The 18,593-nt window shown below is 41.9% G+C and overlaps 2 protein-coding genes and 1 pseudogene across 5 annotated transcripts in view; 2 read left to right on the plus strand and 1 right to left on the minus strand.

Annotated features, from left to right (window-relative positions):
• The window catches only part of LOC137634794 (nuclear receptor coactivator 5-like), a 209,547-nt gene that overhangs the window by 128,175 nt on the left and 62,779 nt on the right, over positions 1-18,593 (minus strand). For 2 of the 3 annotated variants that reach the window (XM_068367335.1, XM_068367336.1), the window contains one exon: positions 11,348-14,775. In XM_068367335.1, the coding sequence (XP_068223436.1) occupies positions 14,210-14,775 (566 nt within the window). In that variant the 3' untranslated portion in view covers positions 11,348-14,209. Of the gene's footprint in view, positions 1-11,347; positions 14,776-18,593 lie in introns of those variants that run through there. The other variant, XR_011042571.1, reaches the window with a different exon arrangement.
• Positions 1-18,593, plus strand: part of LOC137634795 (trypsin-1-like) — a 244,077-nt gene that overhangs the window by 46,716 nt on the left and 178,768 nt on the right. The window lies entirely within an intron of this gene.
• On the plus strand, positions 3,914-4,032 carry LOC137635032 (5S ribosomal RNA; annotated as a pseudogene).

Consider the following 18,593-nt stretch of genomic DNA (forward strand, 5'->3'; position numbering starts at 1 on the left):
TTATTATAATTCTGTTTTGGTTACAGCTCTCCTTCCGTGAGTGTAAGTGGTTGTGAGGGCACGTGCCTGTTGTGTAATTCTTGTTTCCTTTCCCTCGGGATTCCTCTTCGGAGCCTTCCCGGGGGAATGAATGTGTACTAATGATTTTTGTTTTATTTTTTTACAGTTACCGATCTAGTTCGTTTCTGTAATATGGCAACGGTGTGAGCTGTCTTGTTGAGGCCTGGGGATTCGGCTGTTGCTGCCTCCCCCCTTGTATTTTCGTCAGGGGCGTGTCTCCTTCTACTGGAAGTACTCCCGTGACGACGGACAGCTCTCCAGTTCATTTTAGAACTCTCAGGAGGCTTGCCTCCTTGGGCGGGTAACTTTCCTTCCGAGGGAAGTTTTTCCTGTCCAGGCTTGAGTTTTTCCCCTTTTGGGGGGTTCTTCTCTTGCCTTTTTTTTTTCGTGCGACTATGCTCTTGGTGCTGAGCGGTCACACCTGCAGTTTCGCTCAAGGGGCTGGGCAACTGCAGGAGCCTCTCTTCGGAGGATTGCTCCTTTTAGGTCACTGGCTGACCAGTCTCTTCTACGAAGTGTTTCTCTTTCGTTCGCGAGAGAGTACACTCATAGAGACTCCTCTTCGGAGGATTCTTCTGCTGCTGTTGCTGTTGGCCTCCCTCGCCGTAAGGCCCACCGTCCGCCTCGTCGTAAGGGCCTCTCATCCCCCTATAAGGGTGCTAAGAGGCGCCTTTTTGAATCTCCGTTTGCAGCCTACAACTCCTTCTTCTTGATCTTCCGCCTTGGTGCAGATGGACAGCAGTCTGATCTCGTCTTCCGACGGGCAACGGTCTTCCCGACGGACAACGGTCTTCCCGACGGACATCAGTCTCCCAGCGGACAGGCAAGGGTCTTCCGATGGACATCTGTCTCCCGACGGACAACGTTCCCTTCGGAGCAAAGGGTTGCCTCTCACGGGGGTTCTTCCCTTGCGTGTCAGGGTTCCCCTGCCCGCCCTTCTGCTGTGTTCTCTCCTGCTCCTGCTCAGTGTTAGCGCACAGGCGCTCTCCTGCTCATCAGCGCTTCCTGATCGCTAGCGCTCTCCTTTCGCCAGCGCTCTCCTGTTCGTCAGCGCTCTCATGATGATCATCCCTGCTGTTCCTGTTGGTTCCTGTTACGTGCCCACGTTCGCCCTCGCGATCTAGAACTTCGGTTCAGGTCTGGGTCAAGGACTCTTCTTCTATGCGCAGGCTTCCACGCGTTGCCTTCTGCTCGCCAGCGCGCACAGGCGATTTTAGTATCGCCTATTCAACAGCGTTCTACACGTCAGCGATCACCTGTCTCTCGGCGATCTCCGGATCACCCGCGTGTGTTACAGCCGGCGCACCAACGTTCTCCAACGCTTCTGAAGGAACATGGTTCGCCAGCTACTAGCTCGCCATCGCCCACCTGCGCATGCTGCTCGCCATCGCGCGATCGCCCACCTGCGGATGCTGCTCGCCATCGCGCGATCGCCCCCCTGCGGATGCTGCTCGCCATCGCGCGATCGCCCCCCTGCGCATGCTGCTCGCCATCGCGCGATCGCCCCCCTGCGCATGCTGCTCGCCATCGCCCCCCTGCGCATGCTGCTCGCCATCGCGCGATCGCCCCCCTGCGCATGCTGCTCGCCATCGCGCGATCGCCCCCCTGCGCATGCTGCTCGCCATCGCGCGATCGCCCCCCTGCGCATACTGATCGCTCACCTGCGCATGCTGCTCGCCATCGCTCGCCAACGCGTCGACATGCCACAACGCGCCATCACTAACCTGCGCGTTAGCGCTCACCAGCTCACCACCGATCGCCTGTTTATCCATATCGCCAGCAGTCTTCCTCGCCCACCCAGCAGCGCGTTTTCTTGCCATCGCGCTAACGCTTGCGTTCGCCGCCTTGGACTCGCGCTCATTCACCTGCCCACCCTCGTGACCGTTCGCCTGCGCGCCCGCTCGCCTGCGCGCGATCATTCGCCTGCACGCCCACACGCATGCTCTCCAACGTTCGCCCACGCACGAACCAACGGTATTCCATCGCACAGACGGACGGTGTTCCGTCGCGCGAACCGACGGTGTTCCGTCGCGCGAACCGACGGTGTTCCGTCGCGCGAACCGACGGTGTTCCGTCGCGCGAACCGACGGTGTTCCATCGCTCGAACCTACAGTGTTTCTTTGCACGAACGTCGACCTAATTATTGCAGTATCCATTGCTCGTCTATGGGTTATCGCTCCCCGACCACCACCTCTCGCCCTTCCTACCACGCTCGCCCTCCTTCTGCGCTCCTTCGTTTGTGTTCCTGCGTGACCGCGCATGGGCGCTTCCACGTTCGCCCACGCGCAAATCTTTGAATTACCATCGCGCGAGCTCCAGGGCGATTGCGACCACGATTCCCATTGGGGTTTTCGCAGCATGGCCAGCCTGGCGAGTTCTTCTGGAGCGTATTTCCAGAGCACGCCTCACCCCGTAAACGCAGAGCATGACACTTGCAAGAATAGGAAGAAACTTCAGGGAGGTCTGAGCAACACTCCTCTTTCCAGAACCTGGGTTAGCCCTTCCCCGTCATTCCCTGGAAGGATTTTTGGCGGGGGGCTTTCCGTTCGAGATTTCTCCATCGGCCAAGGGGTGACTGCTTACCCCTTCCTCTGTGGGCTTACCAGGTCCTTTCCCTCCTCGGTTACGGCCCGAGGTTTGGTTCAAGGAAACTACAGGAAGATCATGGGTACTTTCCTCCTCTTGGGCTCAGGCGCCTTGGCCTTTCGTCGTTAAGTATCTAACTTGCGGACAAGCTCGATGTTGTACCATCTGGACGCGCTGACTGAAGACTTCCTTCGGGTGTCTCATCTGTGGAGGTCGACAACCTCAGGCAACCTCCCATCCTTGAGAAGAGTTTGTTTGTGCCCAAGGACAGAGACTTAGACAGCGGCTGTGCGGAGGAAATCGACTTCCGTATTCACTCCTCCAAGGCGCTTTCTTCCAGACTCTGCAGGGCTCCAGCGCCCTTTTCTTTCAACCACGTCGGCCTAAGTTATCGGCTACGACAACTGGGACAAGGTGTCCAATGGCAGTTTCCTCCTGTCAGGAACAGATGGCACGGAAGGCTCCCCCGGGGGGGCATAGTCCTAAAAGGAGCGGCAGAGTTCACGAACTCTAGGATTGCAGGTTTTTCGCTGGGAGGATGCTTAAGGTTACTCATCCGAATGACAGCTTCCCGATGCCCATTCCCGCACAATCTCTGTGATCAGCCAAGGATCTCGCGCCTGCCGTCTCTGTCATCGAATTCAGTGTCTCTGAACCTCTATGCCATAGCGTCAGCAAGAGTTGCCCGGTTTGGCAGAATGATCCATACCTTAGGCGAAGGTCTTCCATAGGATCATCGACGGCTTCACCCCCGGCCTCTTCAGTCGATCCTTTCTTGTAAGGAAGGATCTGAGAGGGGAGTTCCGTAGTCGACCTCTCAGCCCTGATCAAGTTTGTCGAACAAACTTCGGTCAGCGTAGAACAGCAGAATCGATCAGACTGGTAACGAGGCGACAAGACTCCTTAAACCCTGGATCGGAAGGACGGGTACTTTCAGTTTCCATTCCATCCATCTTCCAGGGAGCTCGTCGAATTCAGCCTAGACTGCAAGTATTCCTGCTTATGATGCAGTGTGGCTATCCCGCCGTGGCATAGCAGGTTTTTTTCCCCAGAGAACTCTCCCTGCCTTCCTCATGGCCGCTCAGGTGCAGGCTTCCGCCTCCTCTGCTGTTTGGAGGGCTGGTCAACTCCGGTAGGCTCGGGTTCGACCTTCATCAGCGCCGGGACAAGCTTCCGGATGCTTACCATGAGTGTGGGCTCATGGTATTTTGCTTGGAGCCTTCTCTTCTTCTGCCTCAACATCTGGAGTATCTGGCCATGATATTGAGTCAACGGCCTTACCACGTTGGAAACCCCGCTTCTCGTCCGTCCAGCGAGGTTAAGCAACGTCGGTTCTGGTCGGTACTTGGATGGGTGACCACCTGGGGACGCCAGATTCTGTTACCACATCCTCCGAGCCTTCCTTTCAGTTGACTGTGGCAAGACTGAGGAGAGTCGCAGTACCTGTTCTCAGTCAAGCAGAGCTTTCAGCCCTACCTTGGAACGTTTCCTAGTTCTTCTTTCCTCATTGACCCGTCTATAGACTCTAAACGGTCACCTCAGGATAAGTTCCATGTGGGGCGGTCCAAGTTCCGGTGGCTTCAGGCAACGTTTAACCGGACTTCCTGGCCCCTATGGGACCAGTGGAACTATTAGACCTGCAATGGGTGTTGACCTATGGAGCCTCTTGATGGTAGTGGATATTCTCGTCCTTTCCCCACATTCTTGATGCGGTTCTCGGACTCGTCAAAGGAAGGGGGGGGGGCATGTTCCAGTCCAGGCCTATGGTCAAGACCTGAAGGATACCTCTCCATCATTCAGGCAGGCTTAGGGGCCTTAGTCTTGCCCCTCTACAGATCCTACAGCTCCTGCCGAGTCGCTCCGTGCGCGTCGACTTCATGATTCTGGCGTATTCTAACCAGCAGGGGACGCATTTTCACACCTTCACATCTTGCAGTAGAGATACCGGGATGATTGAGATTCTCTCAATACCACCATCGGGCTCTCTCATTCCAGGCAGGGGAATGTTCTCTCCGACTATCCGAGCAGAGCCTCGTAGAGAGAGTGTACCTGGGGGTCTTTGACCTTGGGTAACCAGCAAGTGCTGGTCTGGGGGACCTGATCGCGACAGCTTGGAACCTCAAGCTTCCACTGTTCTTCCCCCCTAGTCTCAGACCCCGAGACTCTGGCAAGATGCATTCCGGTGATGGTGGGACAACTTCGACGCCTGCGTCTTCTCTCCTTTTTGTCTGTGGACAATGGGTCTCAACATGACCAGGTTGTCTGTCAACCTTTCAATGGGAGAGCTCCACTGGGACTATGCGCAGAACGGTTTCTGGAGCTTCTGCTTCCCCTGACAGAACTCCCGGGAGAGCTTCTCCCACGGCGCAGACTACTCAAACAACCACACTGCGACATCTCTTCCGAACCGGGGCGTCGCTTCGGCTTCATGCCTGGAGACACTACGCCTCCTCCTCAAGAAGAGACAACCCGCAACAGTCGCGGTACGGAGGTCGCGTCATCTGCGATAGTCATCCGCAGGGGTCTTCCAGGCAAAGTGAAGAGTCTTCGGTGGTTGGTGCCGTGGGAGATATACCTCTTCCCTTGAGGCCTCTTCTCCAGCAATAACGGTCTTATTGCCTTTCGACGGGAGGAAACTCCTTTCCGCTCTCGGCAATGAAGCCTGTCGCTCAGCCTTTCCCTGACCTTCAGGCTTAAAGGAATAACTTTTTCCTGCCCGCTGGATCTTTCCTCGCTCATGCGAAGCTACGATCGTCCCTGCCCTAGTCGGAGGAAGACCTCCAACTTGGAGCAGGGCTCGGACTTTTAGTCCTTTAAGAGATCTTCTCAAGACCCTTTGCAACAGGCCTCGGATTGTATTCCGCCTTGGGTCTCCTGCTCACTCTGGCCACGGCCAGTGTGTAAGCAATCTTCTTGGTCTCGTACGACTCCCCCTTTCTAAGGAAGAGGGGAAGGCAACATTCAGGTTCGCTCCTGAGTTGTTGGCTAGACTCAGAATCTGGGGGTCCCGGCCCTTCGGTCCAATTCCTTCAAGATTTCGAGTCTCCATTCTGTATCTGATGTCCCAAGACCTTCTCTTTCTTGCCAGTAAAGGAATCGAGAGGTTAGCTTTGGGAACAGCTGCAGTTTGTCCTCAGTTGCAGCCGATTTGGGAGCACAAGGAGGACACGGGGGAGAGTCACCAGTATACCTCTTCAGCCCGGACTCAAGGACATTCATCTCGACCTGTCTCCAGACCTTCCCCCGTTACGTCGCCCTACAGCACGATGTTGGATACATCGCAACGTCCCTCGCCTTCGAGTAATACTACTCTGTGACGCAGGTGCTACAAGCTGGAGTCTGGAAGCGTCTAATGACCTTCGCAGCCCGCTTCCTGCAGGGCGTGACCCACAGGAGTCTCGATACGTTTTCTATCGCTCTGTGGTGGCTACACAACAGCTGGTCTAACCTCAGGCTCCTTTTTGGACAGGTAGCAGAAGGTTGAGGGCATTGTTATCAGGTTTTAGTCTGCATGAACGAAAGAAGTATGTCTGGCCCTTATTTCTTTCTTCATCATCCCCTCTACGGGGAGGCAGCATCCTGGTCTCTGCATAGCTGACCTCGAACCTCTGCAGGTAAACCATACTTCCTTGTGTTCCGAGTATTGAGTCAATACTGTCGCGTCCCCCATACCCTTGACGAGGTGGTATTGGGAACGTCCTAACCCAGAGTTCCTTCTGGAACTCCAGGTCAACTGCCTAGGATGGGTCACACTTCTTCCTTCACACACAAGCTTATGTAGGCCACACGGTTCCTTGCGGAGCAAGGAACTTGTGAGGTGCAGGGACTCCTTTTCTCGAGTGCGACTCACTCGGATTCTGAGTCCCCGGGTAAAGCCAAAGCCAGTATGGCTGGGGACTTTCCACCCTACCTAATGGGTAAGTCACCCAATGTAAATAGCGTGGTTTGTATTTCGGTTACGGAACAAATGACAAATTCGAAGATAATTTGTATTTTTCCTAACCATACAAACCTTAGCTATTTACACATATTTGCCCGCCAGCCCTGTCAACCAAGACAAGTCCTACCTCTAAGTGAAAGTGAGCATTCATCTGTGTGTGAGGGGGGAGGGGTAGCTAGCTACCACTCCCCTACCCCCCCCGCTAACTAGCGCGGGGGTAATACACCCTCGTTAAATTCTAATGGCTCGCCATTTCAGCTGCGCTAAAAGGTAAACCCAATGTAAATAGCTAAGGTTTGTATGGTTAGGAAAAATACAAATTATCTTCGAATTTGTCATTTTAGAAAAGTCACAAACTGTTCATCCTACTTCTTATGACATACAAAAGACGTATTTTTTAATAAAAATCTTGATTTTATAATTTATTCCTGATAGAATTTTATAAAAATAAAATCTTACAAGAAACTGTTTATATATATATATATATATATATATATATATATATATATATATATATATTAATTTATTTTATTACCATCCATTTGTAGTTGATTGCTATATCTTCCATTTATATGACTTATTTTTGCTCTCTCCACCCTTCAGAAACTGATGAAAAATGGTGTAATCTCGAGTGGAGACACTCGAAAACGCCGGGGATTTTTAAAACATGAAACATAGCTTAGGGGCAGCTGCAGTGGTTGGAGCCTTCTCGTGCCTCCAATGTGGCCCCTCGCATACAGTATCATATGTTTCAATAAGCCGCTGGAACCTCGTGGCTAGTCGCGCTTTTGTGTGGCCGAAGCCTAATGGGAGAGGGTTTCTCTGACTTAGGAGCTGCTGTTGAGGAGTCAAATACACAAGAGATATCTCTCATTCTAGTGCTCCAGTTAAGGTTTTTTTTTTTTTTTTTTGTCCTATTTTTATCTTTATGCATATATCAGAGGTGTAGCTAAGATCCTTTTATTCTACTGCAGCATTGTTTTGAGTTTGTTTCCATAAAATTTGCAGTTTTAAATTCATCATTTATCTGAAATGTGTATTTATCCCTAATGTATGTACCTTTTTTTTGACGACCTATTTCCTAATAAACATCTTCTTTGTCTGCATCTTTTCCCACCTTTCACAATTTTCACTGGCCATATTTGTTTTGGCTAATTTTTCATGGCCGGATGCCTTTCCTGCCCCCAACCGTCCCCATTTACTCGTGTTTGGGACCGGCACCAAGTTGAGGCTCATTTGCACCCCCCCACCCCCTCAGCGGCTGGGTTATATTTCCTAGTCAGAGGAACCCTCTCACCTTAGGCTTAGGCCACACTCGGGGGCGACTAGCAGCGAGGTTAGAGGATTATCAAATAATATATTTCCTAATAAACATATGATTTGATAATCCTTTCCTCATTTACATTATACTTGAAATGTAACAAAATACGAATTAAAGTTATATAGTTTACTTCGCTATTCAAGCTCGATATAATAAAAACTCATCCTACTCTTGATGATGTCGATAAAGACCTATCTTCTTGATAAAGAAATAAAGATGTTAACAATCAGAATCTATCTCTCTAATGAAACATGTTATTGAAACATCTCGTAGGAGACTGGATTGTCTCTATACATTTTGAAGAAAATTTAAAAACCAAAAAAGAATCTTTCAGCTCCATCCCATAGCCAGAGCGTTTGAAAGCGATTATATGGAAATTCAGGCAAATTCAACAATTCATAAGCTACCAAAACTCTTAATTTCTTTCTTGGTGGTAAATTCCTGACCTCTGGTTGGCCAAATCTTCCTCAGCTGTGATTGGTCATTACCTTCAGTTATTACATCTTCACACATGCATACACACATCAAACATCGTAGCCAAAACTTTTGAATATGACGTATTTGTTTAACTTAAACACCTCCGCCACATCCATTAACTAATTATCAAGAAATTTATAACCATTTTAAGTTTGTTTCTATGAAAATTATGATTTCTTTCAAAACGTATTTGCAGTATAGGTTTTTTACCCCTACACCATTAAATTTACTCATAAAAAATTATTGCATGGCATCACATACAACCACCAATGAGATGCAGATATTTCATGCTAAAATGAATAAGGTGGGAGGGTTACTCTGGATTATGGGCTGCTGTTGACGAACGAGTTGAAGTCCTGCGACGCAATTTGTTCAAACGCTCTAGCTAATTAGATGTGTTTCTTCATTCATATATATATATATATATGAGCTAGTTTGCGGACAGATTAAATTTACTCAAGTTTTTTTTATCCTAATTCACTTTTATACATATAACAATATTTAAGTAGCCTGAAAAGATTATTTTTTATTTCTTATATTCTTTAGATATGCAAATGTTTATCAATTGCACTTTACTTCCAGTTACCACTCTTTTCTTTTCAAAGTGAGAAAGCATGTACGACTTTTATACATTTCTTGTCATTTCAATCGTAGATATTATCAGTACAATTATGAATATTTTGGGAAATGAGGTTGAGAATTTTGAGTTCATATTTATTACTTTTAGAGCAAAACAGTATCTAAAGTTAGAAGTAAGAAAAGTATATATAAATAGCAATGTGCAGGCTATGTATAGGCCTGAGTACAGAATACAGAAAATTTCACATTCAGAATTTTGTTTTACAAAGGCTAAATCTGAAAGCCACGGAGAATACAGTAGGCTTCTTTTCTTCTCAGTTTCCTTTATAAACTGCATCCTTCATTCACTTTCTGACGTACATCTGCTTCCACTCCACCATTTGCTGCAATAACAGACCCCAAGTACTTAAACTGATCCACCTCCTCAAGTAACTCTCCATTCAACATGACATTCAACCTTGCACCACCTTCCCTTCTCGTACATCTCATAACCTTATTCTTACCCACATTAACTCTCAACTTCCTTTTCTCACACACCCTTCCAAATTCTGTCACTAATCGGACAAGCTTCTCTTCTGTGTCTGCAACCAGTACAGTATCATCCGCAAACAACAACTGATTTACCTCCCATTCCTGGTCATTTTCGTCTACCAGTTTTAATCCTCGTCCAAGCACTCGAGCATTCACCTCTCTCACCACTCCATCAACATACAAGTTAAAAAACCACGGCGACATCACACATCCCTGTCTCAGTCCCACTCTCACCGGAAACCAATCGCTCACTTCATTTCCTATCCTAACACATGCTTTACTACCTTTGTATAAACTTTTCACTGCTTGCAACAACTTTCCACCAACTCCATATAACCTCATCCCATTCCACATTGCTTCCCTATCAACTTTATCATACGCTTTCTCCATCTCCATAAACGCAACATACACATCCTTATCTTTTGCTAAATATTTCTCGCATATCTGCCTAACTGTAAAAATCTGATTCATGCAACCCCTACCTTTTCTAAAACCACCCTGTACTTCTAAGATTGCATTCTTTGTTTTATCCTTAATCCTATTAATCAGTACTTTACCATACACTTTTCCAACTACACTCAACAAACTAATACCTCTTGAATTACAACTCATGCACATCACCCTTACCCTTGTATAGTGGTGCAATACATGCACAAACCCAATCTACTGGTACCATTGACAACACAAAAAACATATTAAACAATCACACCCTCTTCCTTCAACATCTCAGCTCTCACACCATCCATACCAGATGCTTTTCCTACTCTCGTTTCATCTAGTGCTTTCCTCACTTCCTCTCTTGTAATCTCTCTCTCATTCTCATCTCCCATCACCGGCACCTCAACACCTGCAACAGCAATTATATCTATCTCCCTATTATTCTCAACATTCAGTAAACTTAAAAAATAACCCCCCCCCCTTCCCTTCCCTCCTCTCCTTTTAACAACCTTCCTTTTTCATCTCTCACCGTCTCTTCAATTCTTGAACCAGCCTTCCTTACTCTCTTCACTTCTTTCCAAAACTTCTTCTTAATATCTTCATATGAATGACCCCACCTCAGGTCAGCTGCCCTCTGCCTCACGTACCTTGCGCTTTACTTCCACATTTCTCTCTCTATATCTTTCATACTTCTCTACACTATTACTCTGCAGCCATTCTTCAAAAGCCCTCTTTTTCTCTTCCATTTTTACCTTCACTCCTTCAATCCACCATTCAATGCCCTTCCTCATGGTGCCTCCAACAAACTCTTGCAATCCCAACAAAATTTTCTTTTAACTTCCACTCCTCCTCTAAATTACCAGTTCCTCTTACTTTCATTTCGTCATATGCCATTTTCAACTTTTAGTTCGTATGTAGTTTATTTATTAACATTTCTCACTAGGCTATTTTTCTGTTAAGACCTTAGGCTTATGGCAGCCTACTTTTCCAACTTAGTAACAATAATAGTTTGGTTTTACTTTTGCTGTGCTTTCTCGGGGTTATTTTTAATTATTTCAAATCACTGTACTTTATACTGTGAAAAATGTTGCATGAATGAATCTAGTGTTTATTTACTAAATCCAAAAATGGAATATTTCTACATGAATTGTACTCGCTGTAGTCAGTACTGATAAGAAAAATAATTTTCTCCGGCCTTTATCTTTGCTTTACAAGAGCTTCAGTTTGCTAATTATTTTAATTTCCATTAAAAACTTTATTTCGTTACACAAAAAACTTTTAGGCCTCAGTCATGTTCTTTCTTTATTTCATTCATTCTTTATTCAGAGTACAGTATAACAGTACTGTATAACGTACAAGAGCTGTACTATAAATTTGGTTAACAATTGAGTAAATTACAATTAAGGCTTATCAAAACAATATAGAAATATCTAAGCTTTATTTCTTGGACAGATACAGACATAGTAGTGGCTGTAAATAGCTTTATTAAACTTAAAAGTGGTCAACACTGTCACAAAAAAATATCCATAACACATGCACACCACACTAACTCCGGCAGTCATGTAAGAAAACCTTTTAAAATTGAGAAAAAAAAAAAAATCATAAATTGAAAGGCTGTGCATTTTCTGTACATTAACTTTTGAAATTATTTTCTTAAAGCATTACCGCTGAGTCCTTATAATACTGCAGATTCAAGGGTTAAAGTTCATAACTTTCATTATGATGCTTATCAATCATTCGGGAAAAACACGGCAGGATATGCATTATAAAATGCTTGTACTAAAGATGTGTATATAGGCCTATATACTATACAAAATACGTATCAAATTTCTTCTGTGGAGAGCACGTAAAATTAAAATAAACTACATTTCCCGTTGAAATTCGAACAAACTGTATCGGAAAGCGGAGGTAAAAAACGCAAAAGAAATTTTAAATTCCAAAACGGACAAAACGAAGCACGGTCAAGCATCTAGAACTTTAAAATTGTGGCAGAGGAGGAGGTATGCTCTGTTGAATGCCGGGCAGAAACAGTCCTGAAAAAATCAAGTCCTGAAATAAAACTGTAAGTATGTGATCCAAAGAACTGCGGCCTTTGGAATCAGGAACGTCCGATGCTTCATTCACATCCTGCTGCAAAGCCAGTCTGGTGGAAACCTTTGACCGAAGCATGCCAAAATTATCGCAACAGATGCGCTACATAAATGAGTTTTAAAACGCACGGAAATTAGAATTTCGGAAAGGATGACAAATTTCGAAAAAAAAAAAAAAATAACTGAAATAAGGTACGTATAAATACCTTGATCTCAGTTCGAAACGATCGCTGAAAATGGATGTACTGTTGCTATTTCAGGATGAAATTTTAATTTATTACAAAAGTTGAAGACCCAAGAAAACAAAAACGGTAATTTATTTGTGAATTCAACACACACATTGACGGTTCTAGAATAGCAATTTGCCAGTAAAAATTAAATTAGTTTCATGACAATGTGCACCGAGCACTCAAGGAAGGCATCTTCTTATCAATTTTAAATTTAATTGAAGGTTAAAAAATTATATATCTTCTGATATACTTCATGATAAAATATGAAAAACAATTTTCAACAATATCAATAGAGTATATGGCAAAATGTATTGCGTGATAGTGAAGGAATTGGTTGGTTATTAAAATGAACCTTCCCAACTGGCATTACCGAGTACTGAATCACTCTCCAAGGCTGTCAATAAAAAAAAAGTACATTTACCCTCCAATAAAAAACAAATTGGTTAATTTCTTCAGTACCTTCAATGAAAAAACTCCTCTGCTCTGACAAGAAAATGAGCGCAATTGAAACGACCCCCCCAAAACTAATGCCATCATCAATACTAATATATCCTCCTCATTAAATATCACTAAAATTTAAATGCTGACTTCACACAGTAATCTTCATCACTTTCTAATATAGCTATGTTGTATATTTTTCTTGAAATTAGATGGAAAAATTACTGTATACAAATTGAGCTCCCTCTGCTTTGGCAATATAATATGAGCGAAAGTTTAAATTGCTAATTTAAAAAAAAAAATACTTATTACTGATAAAAATGCCATATTCATTATATCCTGCTCATGACAAATAATTTTGTACTATCTACATCTTACTTGAAATGAATTATGCCAGGAAATGGTTAATGGAATATTTTTCCCTTGATTTTGATAAAGCAATTCTTTGTACAGCTATTCCACTTGGCAAATATAATCATCTAAACAAATGTCTAAGGAATCTGCCAAAAACTAACTTTAAGGATTAAGACCTAGAACAGTATATTATTTACAGCGTGCAGTGTACGAGACAAACAAACAAACAATAATTATTCTGACTGAGAACTGATTTCAAGAAAAAATCAAAATGTATGCCATCAGACTTAAGGTGAAAATTTCAAAACAAATTTTATTTACTGTAAAGCATGTCTTCAATTTTTTGGGCAGGATTTTTGTGCTTCAAGAAGTTTCCATTGAGTATACAAGATTAAATCCTTTTGGGGAATTACTGTTGTACACAAAAAAATCATGTACATAAAAAACACTAGAAATATAACTCAGATGGGACTGAAAAACAAATGAATGGTAATCGCTTTAAATATTCAGTACATTATTACCTATTTTAGGAGGATAAATATGGGACATAGTTTGTACATAATGAAAGCACTGATGCTTGTAACAATATTTTCATACTGTACTATAATTTTTATTAAAACCTTACAAGTAAAATTCTACAATTGTGTAAAGGCTATAGCACTAGCGTAAGCCACTAAATTAAAACAAAAATTCTGCCATAAACTTGAAGACAAAATATGGGACCTGGAAACAATTATGCTTTTGAATTACAGTGCGCAGTTTTTATTATGATTTAAGATTTAAAAAAATTTGCTGTCAGTACAAAAACTGGGGTTTGATGCTCGTAACGTAACACGACACAAAACTTTTCAATATTTCAAAATCAAACGCACCACCGACTATAAAAACAATCATTCTTATTAAGACAAGAAATGATACATATCGTCCATGAATGGCAACAATCAGTGGATGCGCCTATTTTTTTTTTCCAAAAATAGCCGACTTTTTCTTTCAAAAATTTACGTAGTCCGCATGAGAAAATTGTCACTGGGAAATTCTCCGTCCGGGTTTCAATTCTATGGATTCCATATCCATAAAAAAACAGCACGTTTATAGTGAAAAAAATAAGTTCTGGCAATAGGATACGTCTCACACGTACACACTTCTTCTGTACTGCCAATTCAAATTATTGGCTCCACGGATTGTAAGCGGCAAAAAGTGGGCCTTGACCTTGGCCAGCTGATTGTGTCGTTTTCATTGCGGCATTGTTGGCTTTATTAGAAGAAACTCCAGGCCAAACGGATGCTACCATGCTTGGGGGTGGAACCCCTGAGGGTGGGGGCACTCCAGTAGGTGCAGGTACACCTGTGGGCGGAGGTACTCCAGTAGGGACACTACCGCCGGAACCTTTCATTAAATTAAGGATCCTTTCCTGCAGTTCAGACTGCTTGCTATTACTACCACCTAATCCACCAGATGCCATCATTGGGGCAGCCACAGGTGCTGCTTGCATATGTGGTGTCATATTGTAAGCACCATACATACCAGTCATATTGCCATAAGTTGGATAGGCTGTTCCTGAAACAGCAGCAGCTGCTACAGCATTGGGTGGTGGCACCATACTGACTGCACCACTATTTGCACCAGCCCCAGATGTACTCTGACTTACTGGAGTACCCGACCCTACCAAGCTACTGGAGCCATAGTTATAGCCTGGGTAAGTTACAGCCATGTGTCGACTTGCAGATACTCCTGTAACGCAAAGTATTCATAACAAAAAATCAGTAAATTAAAAATGAATGGATATTGAAGCCTTACATGGTAAAAATACAACAGTAACAAAATATATTACGATTTACACGTAAAAAATGCTTACATCATATAAAAATTAGAGAACTGCAAAATTCTAATCAATTGATTTCTGTGAAAGAAATAAATTTCTCTGAACTTTCAGCAGATTCGAAGCCTTTTTCTGCACTTTTCTACAGAGCAAAGGATTAATAAGCATAAAGTATAGGGAAATATGTCTGATGATATTTCATACAAGATATTCTCATCATATTCAAAACTTGGTTAACCAAAACAGAATTATTTTGGTTTCCTTTGCAAAGTTTGTTCTATAAAAATATGAGAGAATTAATTTATGAAGAAAAGGATGATTCGCCTTTGTATTTTAACTGGTATAAATTTTGTGCATTTCTATCAATTTTGAGAGAGAAGATTCAACGGTTATGCTGCATTAACTAGCACCCCTTTCTTACGTCAATTCAGCTATTATGGTAATTGATGATTCAAGTACTGTTCAAGCTTTATTTAGAAAAATAAACAGACAAATCAAACAAATCAATATACTACACGTCAGTGCTCCATATTGTACACCAATACCCCATTATACGTATTAATTCCGTTCCTAAAAAAAAAATTTGTCGAGTAAATGTTATTTCATCGAAACGCATTTTCCCATGGACTACCATTATATACATTGAAATATGTTTGTACAAGCTCCCCAAAGTTCACCTGTTTCCCAATCTTCGTAATACAGTAATAAAATAGAATACCTGAACAACTTTGTTTTATTAACATTAAGGTAATAATACCCAGACAACAATGGTTTAGCAAGTATAATTTCTTCCTGGGAGTAGCAAAATGAAAAATCAAAATGCCATAGCAATATGATCAATACAATAGTGTCCCCTTAAAATAAAAGAGAATGATACTATAGTATTAAGAAAATGCTATTAGTTGCAATATGAAATGTGTTAGCATATAATTCACAAAACATATATTTTAGTCTATAATATTCCAAAATTAATAACAATCTTACAGTTACAAATTACCAAAAAATTACCTGAGCTTCATAAAATAAAATAATTACAATCCAAACACACAACAAATAAATGTAAAACAAAGCTATGAAAGAAAGCGCGGTCAGTTGGGATGAGAAACGTACTAGCAAGTCAAACGTAAACTAGTAAACAGTACGGTATAAAAATATTTATATACTGGGGCATTGATGTTACAAGAGAGCAAGTCTTTCTAAACCAGATGGAAACTTATCCATTAAAGAGGCAAAACCAATCTCGCTTTTCTAGTATCGATATTATTTACGTATATTGGGTATTGGATGATATTCAAAATACTGTTCCCCCAAAAGTTTTATGAAATCACCAAAAACTTTGATTATTCTGAGAGGAACTGAATTCAATTGAAGTCGACTTCAATAAGTGCTATTAAATTATTTTCCCATTTACTTGGTCTTACATTACCTGTATGCCAAAATACAAGCTTCTATCTTATCCTTTTGACTTAATAAAATCAACAAGAATAAAAAGCACAATAAATTCTCATTTATGGGAAAGGCTGTGCAATGAAGTTGTTAATTCAGAACAAATTATCAATTCTTGGAAATCAATTATACACAATTATTATTTAGAAATCTATTTTCAGGGACAAACTCGATTAGTTGGGGCGGTTGTTGGTGCAGAGGACGATTTTTTGTTTTAATAGTTTTTTGGTTACCTTCCCGAGTGGTCATGTAATTAAAATACGCATTAAGTTCCAATCTATAAATAGCTAAAAACCATTTTATTAATTAATATTATATTTCTATACACACCTGATATTTATATTGCTTCTTTTCCAGAAGTTTGTTTTATCACCATTTACCCAAAAAATTTATCATATATTTTCCCATTTTCTTTCCTTTCAAAAAAAATACATGACTAGTAATGAAACAATCTAGCGGTTACCGGCAAGTAGCACACTAGGAGTTGCCCATTCTTCAGTTTCAAAGTTGCAAGTATTCCCTATTCCTTGACAAAAACACTATTCTTCAGATGAAATACTTACAACCATTTCAATAAGGGTAAGTGATAAAGGAACTTATTGTGAGTCTTAAAACAATTTAGATTTGACTGAAGTCAAAAAGCACCAGATCAACTTTGGCTCCCAAAGCCCACCTAAAATGATAAGTGCTTATAGATTATTAAGGGTTCAGCTGTTATATTTATAAGAGAAAGTTTCCCAAATAGGAAATTCAACCTAACAAGTAGACCTGATTACTGGCAGTCTATAATACCTGAAAGTACTGTAGATGTCTAATCCCAGAGGCTTAAGTACCAAATTAAGCCGAATTGAAAAGCCATTTCATAAGGACACCTTGATAGAACATTCTTTTCCTAAAAGTTTTAACAACATGAACCTAGGTAGTTATAGTTACTGAACTGACCCTATTAAAAAATTAACAAACTATTGTTTTAGATATAAAAATGGTAGATTGTCTTTTTAAGACTTAAAAAGAACAACCTACAAGGTTGGAACAACCCTGCATTTGAAAATGTCCTTGGGTGATTAGATGTAAAGGGGATACGCTTGGTTGAATGAATCCCCTTTGAGCAGACTGAATTAGTACAACAGCCATCTCGGATACTTGACCGCAGATGGCCCAGTTCCGCGGATCATTTCCCTTCGTGTTCTGAACATGTCTATTAAGAGACTTCGTGATTCACATAAAGCCTGAAATTTGCTACACACCAGCTAGACCCTGATAAAAAGTAGGGAATATGTATATCTAGATTTTTAAGTATTTAAAATGGAATCACACACTTTGCTAAGGGATTTAGAACCAGATAACAAAACACATTTCACTGTTTTAAGAGCATCTAGTGTTCCCAGGTCATCCAACTGTTACTTCTACTTTACTAATCTGCTGGAAAAAAAATTGTATTTTCCCCAAGTGGTGGGTACAGTTACAAACATGCCAAAACTGCCCAGTGAAATTGCAACCATGCCAAACCTACTGATGAATGTAGTGCTCAAGAATATGTAATAACTAGTGTGTTACTTACCATTAACTACTAGATTTTTTTACTACTTAACTGGGGCATGCATCTTTTTAAAGGAAAGAAAATGCATTTTTTATATAAATTTTAGGGGTAAACTTCGATAAAACAAGCTTCTGGAGAAGCAGCAATATGAACGTCAGCAGAGGCTCATAAAAATAATCACCTCTTTATGCAAGTACAGTACTTGCAATACAAAAAATAATCATGAAATTATCATATTGTTCTGTTGTACTTTATTTTACATAAATTTTACTTTATTAATCGTAATTTTATTAATATTTTTGCCTTCTATTGTTAATCGAGATGGCAAGAAGTACAGAATTGAGATACCTTCAGGCTCAGCTGAATCGGTCAGTCGCCTTTAAACTTGCATGTATAGTGCTGCAATGAATGTGCGCTCAACACTTTACCACCCAATATCTAAAACCTAAGTTTTAAAAGTACATGAGGACCTGTAAAACCTATAGGCTTTCTTATTTGTTGCCCAATTTTAAAAATTTCAAAACCATATGTTTATAAATTCTACATAAGAAACTGTAGATCATTTGAAAATTATTCATATTTAGTTTTTTTCTTAATTTTTGGAATAAAAATATTTTTTCATTTATATAGTAGTCAGATTTTTCCAGTTTCAAAATTCTGACTATGGTTTCAAATACTGTACACAGCCTTTCACTGAGCATTTATTTGTTTAGTTATAAAAATTTAGTTTAAAACTAAGGGAGC

Source organism: Palaemon carinicauda, chromosome 45 (genome assembly GCF_036898095.1).
Source record: "Palaemon carinicauda isolate YSFRI2023 chromosome 45, ASM3689809v2, whole genome shotgun sequence".
Lineage (NCBI taxonomy): Eukaryota > Metazoa > Arthropoda > Malacostraca > Decapoda > Palaemonidae > Palaemon > Palaemon carinicauda.